The sequence below is a fragment of the Blennius ocellaris genome, assembly GCF_963422515.1.
Source record: "Blennius ocellaris genome assembly, chromosome: 1".
NCBI lineage: Eukaryota > Metazoa > Chordata > Actinopteri > Blenniiformes > Blenniidae > Blennius > Blennius ocellaris.
The window spans coordinates 22549180-22555179 of NC_137650.1; the positions used below are offsets into that span (position 1 = coordinate 22549180).

The 6000-nt window shown below is 42.5% G+C and overlaps 1 protein-coding gene across 1 annotated transcript in view; it reads left to right on the forward strand.

Annotated features, from left to right (window-relative positions):
• The window catches only part of cgnl1 (cingulin-like 1), a 32472-nt gene extending 26704 nt beyond the window's left edge, over positions 1-5768 (forward strand). The window contains exons 15-19 of the mRNA XM_080504368.1: positions 2736-2819; positions 3031-3155; positions 3835-3943; positions 4029-4192; positions 4275-5768. Of these exons, the coding sequence (XP_080360494.1) occupies positions 2736-2819; positions 3031-3155; positions 3835-3943; positions 4029-4192; positions 4275-4425 (633 nt within the window). The 3' untranslated portion in view covers positions 4426-5768. The remainder of the gene's footprint in view (positions 1-2735; positions 2820-3030; positions 3156-3834; positions 3944-4028; positions 4193-4274) is intronic.
• The last annotated feature ends 232 nt before the right edge of the window (positions 5769-6000 follow it).

Here is a 6000-nt window from a genome sequence, read left to right on the forward strand (position 1 = left end):
TTATCAGAGCTCACCTGTGTCAGTGGCCTGCTGTCCGTGTCCACACAGACATGTCTCTGTTCCATCTCAATCTGTAAATGATACCTAGGTCTCATGTTGCTTTGTCTTCCACCCCTAACTTCATGGCCGCCGCCACTAATCTGTAAATGAATTGATGTGACCTCCATGTAACAATTTCAGGTGTGGAATGTGCTCTGAGAGACTTCACTCATTGCGATTGTTACACATGTTGCTGATCCCTATCGTTCTTAATCCCGCGGTCTCAAAAACATCCCTGCGAATTCCTGCTTTGAGTCAGGAGGACGAGTTATTGCTTTGTAAGACGATCTTGCATAATCATTCAGGTTGGAGGCTCGCCAGCGTGGTCTCAGAGCATCCATCCAATTTTCATGCATCGGCCACAAAAGACTCCTCTTAATGCACTGCCCGAGCCAAAATATGCAAGCTGCCAAATGTCTCAAGTTTTCAGGTTGTGGAGTTCACTTGGAAATTACACTCGGTAACTTCACTGTGAGAACAAATCAAATTCTAGTGCTGAAAGTCAGGAGGATTTTTTTTTTTTCCCCCCTCTCCAGCATGTGCTCCAGTTTTCCTTCCTGGGTGATAAAGCTGCTGACAGAGGCACTGAAGGGACATTTAGATAAAGTATGCATGCTTTTAGGACTGTGTCCAGGAGAGATTCTGATAATCGGAGAAAAAGACGTTGGTTATTGAGTTACACACTTCTTTACTACAAGCCTAATGATTTATGTTAAGGTGTCACGTTTTCCAGGTTTCCAAAGTGCCATATTGTTAAATCACGTTGAGATTCAGACAGAAGCCACAACACATTTTGCAGCTACTTGCTTTTACATTTCTGGCCTTGTTACAAGCTCTTCTCGGCCTGGAACTGACACGGATTCAAAAGTTATCACCCAAAATTTAAATAAAGTGCATAGCGGCTCCAAGAGAGCTTTATTGTGGCTGAGTGGAGTATTTAAATCTGCTTAAACGGTTTCCCTTTTTAAAAATTCCTGGCAGAGAGAAAAGAGTGGCATTGTGACAAAGTGGCATTGGTTCAGCATGAGGCTGAGGTCGGTTGTCAAGGCAACACTCGAGTTTTGTGCAGCCAGAGTGGAGTGGGTCTGCTTGAGCCGTGTACGCATACGTGCGCACGCGTGGGCATGCGCCGGGTGTGTGTGCTCGCATGTCTGTGGGGAGGGGAGTGGGGGGGGGGGGGGGGGAGTGCATGGCTATGGGGTGGAGGGGTTGGTGGGGTTTGCAGCGGAGGCAGCAGGAAGAACACCTGCGTCTCTCCTGGCACCAGGTGCTCCTCTCCTGTCTAAATGAGAGTAATCTCCCCTCTCCTCTCCCGCCGTCTCTCACAAAGCAGATTAGTTTCGCTGTATGTTCCAGTCTGCTGATTCAGCTCCCTCAAGCACTGCGCTGGGTGCACCAGTTATAGGGGCCATCGTTCATCAGAGCAGCCCACTGTCACCCACTAATTGGCATAAAATATCACCAATTCTAAAGCTCCTCGCGCCAAGAATGAACCATCACAGCTTTATCGATTAGTTTTCTCTCTCCTTTCTTTTGAACTAGTCTATCACGGAGCGGTTGGGTTTCTCTGAGCCGATCTCGACCCGAGTTGAGGTGTGATGACCTCAGTATCAAGGAAATACTTTATTTATGGACATATTGCTTGATGCTTTATTTGCTTCGGAGATGTCCAGAAAGCTTTGGTGAAAGCACACGCATTATTCACTGCAACTCCAACAAGAGCAATACGAGTGAAAAGTATTATTCAAATCAAGCAAAACGTTTTGGTTTTTTCCCCCCATTATCTAGTATAAACTGGGAAAAAATGCTTATATTAGAGTTATCTGAAAAAGAAATTGGAATATTTCAAATGTCTATGTTTTATTCGGAATGATATCAGCGTATAAATCACAAAAAATCTCTAAATATTTGAACATTGTTTTGAGATCACATTTTTCACAATCAAAATGTTAACCTTATGGTGTCTCAGTGTGGCGAGAACTGGTGAAACAATTTTCTTTTCAATGCCTAGTTTTTTTGCAGTGAACGTCACAATTCTAAATATGTGTTAGAGTTGCAGATTATTTGGGGAAAAAAGAGGCTCTTTGGTGTAACATTTGTACGTTATACTAGTCCTCATTGTCAAAGATATAATGTTTATTAGGAGGCTTTTCTTCAGTCAACATTTTCTGTCTTTTGAAGTGGCAGATATTTTGTGTCACAAATTGGAATGTAAATGTTGAACATGGACTAAATATATATTAAAAAAAAAACACTATTGCAGATGCCTAAAAACCAAAGTAAGATAGATACTGTCAGTACTGTCGGCCTGTACGTTTTCAGGTTGAAGCAAATAGGCTGCTGACTGCAGCTTCCTGTTTATGTTACAGAAACCTCGTAATCACACATCAAGCAGTGAAATGTTAAAACGCTCTTTTGAAAGCAGACAAATTACTGTCATTGACTCTTCTTCCTGAACTCAAACTGTGTCGCTGAGGGCCGACAGAACGAGCTCAACTGCAGGTGAAACGCAGGCAAACAAGAAAATCCAGCTCGCCAATCAACTTCGCTGCTCCTCCGGCGTCAACGTGTTCTCAGCTCTTTGAGTCACCGGGCGCCGCGGTGGTTTTTTTCTGCGATGAGTAAGACGAAGACGATAATTGTTGTCAGACAGTGTGGGACTGTAGCGATGACAGTGTCTGGACTCGGCTTGACAGGTGGAGCAGATGAGGAATGAACTCCTGCAGGAGAGGGCTAGCAGACAGGACCTGGAGTGTGACAAGATGGCTCTGGAGAGACAGGTACACACTCTGCTGTCTGGAGGATGACAACTACACACAAACGTCACCCTGCAAACTCGGGTTCAAAAGCGCCGACTCCTTTTTTCCAATTCATTTTCATTTTGTGTCCATCGTCACGCCACTGGTGTCGTCGTTCACACACTTGATTTGACCGTGTTAAAACTGCACCTGTGAGATCCCCTCACTGCATTCCTCTCGATATCCTCTCCAGAATAGAGATCTGAAAACCAGAGTGGCTCATCTGGAGGGCTCCCAGAGGCCCAGCAAAGAGGGGCTGGTAGCCCAGCTGGAGAATCGCATACAGGAGCTGGAGGAGAGGCTGGAGGGGGAGGAAAGGTGAGCCCGAGGCCTCCGATGGAAATAAAGATGAAGGGAGTTGCAGTTAAGATGATGGAAGAGCTTTTGGGGAGAGACTGACTGAAATGAAGTGGGTACCTCTAACGTGTGTTGGAGGTACTTTTGAGAATCTGATTTCAGTGGGAAAAAATATTTAACTACACTTCTATACATGTGTTCAGGAAACATCTTGCTGTATAATTCTATAGAGTGAAATATATTGTCCGTGTTTAAACAAATATGTATTTAAATGAATGCCCGCGATTGACAATGTGGTCAAATTAAGTAAAAAAAAAAAAAAAAAAAAGGCAACAAAAAATAAGTTATGTAATGCTTTAAGTGATTTTTTTTAAACATATTTTTACTTGTAATAGCGTACAATTTGAGGGCAGATTCCTTTTTTTTGTCATCTTCTTCCACTGCTGCTTCAGGAAATGTCAATATAAGTATTTCAGAGCTCTGTAAATATATTCTACTGTTTTATCGTGATAGTTTCAAATCACAGCAGCTCAGTGTGAATACAAAGTGAACTGAAGTCATGTCCTAATGTTTTCTCCTTTTATTTTTCTAGATCATGTTAATAAAATGTAGCCGAAATCTGACAAGTTCTAATGTCTTCATCTTCTTAAATAATTGTTCTCGTTGCTTGTATTGATTGCCGACGTCTCGCACGTTTCAGGGAGCGGGCCAACCTGCAGCTAGCGAACCGCAGGTTGGAGAGAAAGTTAAAGGAGGTGATGATGCAAGTTGAGGAAGAACATAACTCCATCCAGGATCAGAAGGACCAAGTAAGTCTGAGATTTGCGCGTCAAGCAAATGGTAGAAGTGTTCCATCTTTGTTTGAACCTTTGGATGTGGTGTTTCTCCGTGAAGCTGAATCTGCGTCTCAAGGCCCTGAAGAGGCAGATGGATGAGGCTGAAGAGGAGATCGACCGACTGGAGCACAGCAAGAAGAAGCTGCAGAGAGACCTTGACGACCAGCAGGAGACCAACGAGCAGCTCCAGAGTCAGCTCAAAGCCCTGCGCAGCGAGATGAGGTAAGCCCACGCCACCGCCGCTCTGCTCGGAGACCTTCGCTCTCAGTGCTTCCTTGTAAAACGCCGCGGTCGTCTCATCCAGGCGTAAGAGCAACTCGGCTCCACTGCTCAACACCCTGGACGACGACGACGACGACGACGTCAGCACCGACGGGGAGACGTACTTCAGCTCGTCCTCGGGCTACAAGCGCTCGGCGAGTCAGGACAACCTCCTGTCCTCCTTCGCTTTGTGAACCAACGCGGACGTCATGAATCCAGCTGCGCGCTCTGTCACGGTCGGACCAAAAGGCTGCAGATCGGCGCCATGAGCTTCTGGAAAGATTTCCACTGAAACTTCCTGTTCGAATGTCAAGACTTTCAAACCAAAGTGAAATAAATTTCACTCGTTGATAGCGGTTGATGTGATTCTCCCGCGGCGCGGTCTGGACGTCCATGAATTCACTCAGTATTATTGAAGCAGCCGTTTGATTCGCGCGTTAACGAACTGACGTACCAATGTTGCTTCCTGTCGTCAAGAAATTAAATGTACATACTGTGGATGTTACATTCCTTTATTCTTTTCTTCCGACACTTCTATTTCAGAGAGGTGTTTGATTTGTTAACCAACCGATTCAACATGAACACCAGCTTTAGTGCTCTTGAAAATGCACTCTGTAATGCACTGCAAACCAACCAGCAACCAGTACTGCCTTTATGAACTCTACTTTTTTTTTTTTATGCCTATCAAACTTGCTAAATTTACGCTCAAAAGCTGAACAACAGTTGTTTCCTGTTGAATAAAATATTTTTACCTGTTCTTTTTTTTTGAATGATGAATGGAAATCAAAACCGAATTTATGAAGTCATATATGTTGGGATGTTTTTATTTATTTGTGTCAGAAAATACAAAGTTGTGGCTCAGTGATGGACTTTTTTTTATTCTTATTTTTTTAGGGAACAATAAATGAGGGACTTTGAATACTTCTTTTTTTTTTATACTTTTTTTTTTTTTTTTAGTCATTGGTTGACCAGTAATGTATTAATATAAATTAACTTGTCATCCATTCCACAGGTTGTTGTTTTTTTATTTTTATTTTTTATTAGTAGCATTGCAGTGTCCCCTGCACATCGCAGCTTCTTCCAATGTTTACTTTTTGAATCTTTAATCTTTTTCAGCAATATTAAACCAACTTTTCTTCTGCATACTATTTTATACTGGAAATGATTTTTATTGAATTTTGTTCTGTTTATTTCTTTCCTAAGCTGTAAAAAAAAAAAAAAAAATCAAAAAAACATTCTGAACTTCTCCATCTTGTTTAACCTCATACAAGAATATTTGAAATGTGCCGGAGGAAATTGTGGGGTTCTGGAGAGTGTCTTTTAATTAAGGGAGGAGTTTTCTTCAGATGACAAGCAGACAATCATTTATTATTTTTTCCTACACTGTGATGATTTGCACTCTGTTGGCTCTGTGCTGAGAATGCCCCTGCGTGACGTCAGCGGAGGGAGGGAGTGGATCAAGCCTGCCGCTACCTCTCTGCACACAACTGTATGTTCATAAATCCTGCTGAGACGACAATAAAATTAATTTCAGTTACTCTCACATCCTTGTTTCCTAACATTTAAAGGTTGTCGTGTGTTCTGAACATGAAAATAGTTCTGATCGTGATTTGTTTTATTTTAATTTTTTTATATAAACACACAGCCCTTAAACGGCAGCAAAGAGCAGAGGTGGTAAATCTGCATGGCAAATCTTCTTGTCGTGTTTGAGTCTGGAGCATAAACCAAAGAAATGAATATTTGGGAAAATTCAAGTTGTCATTTCTGTG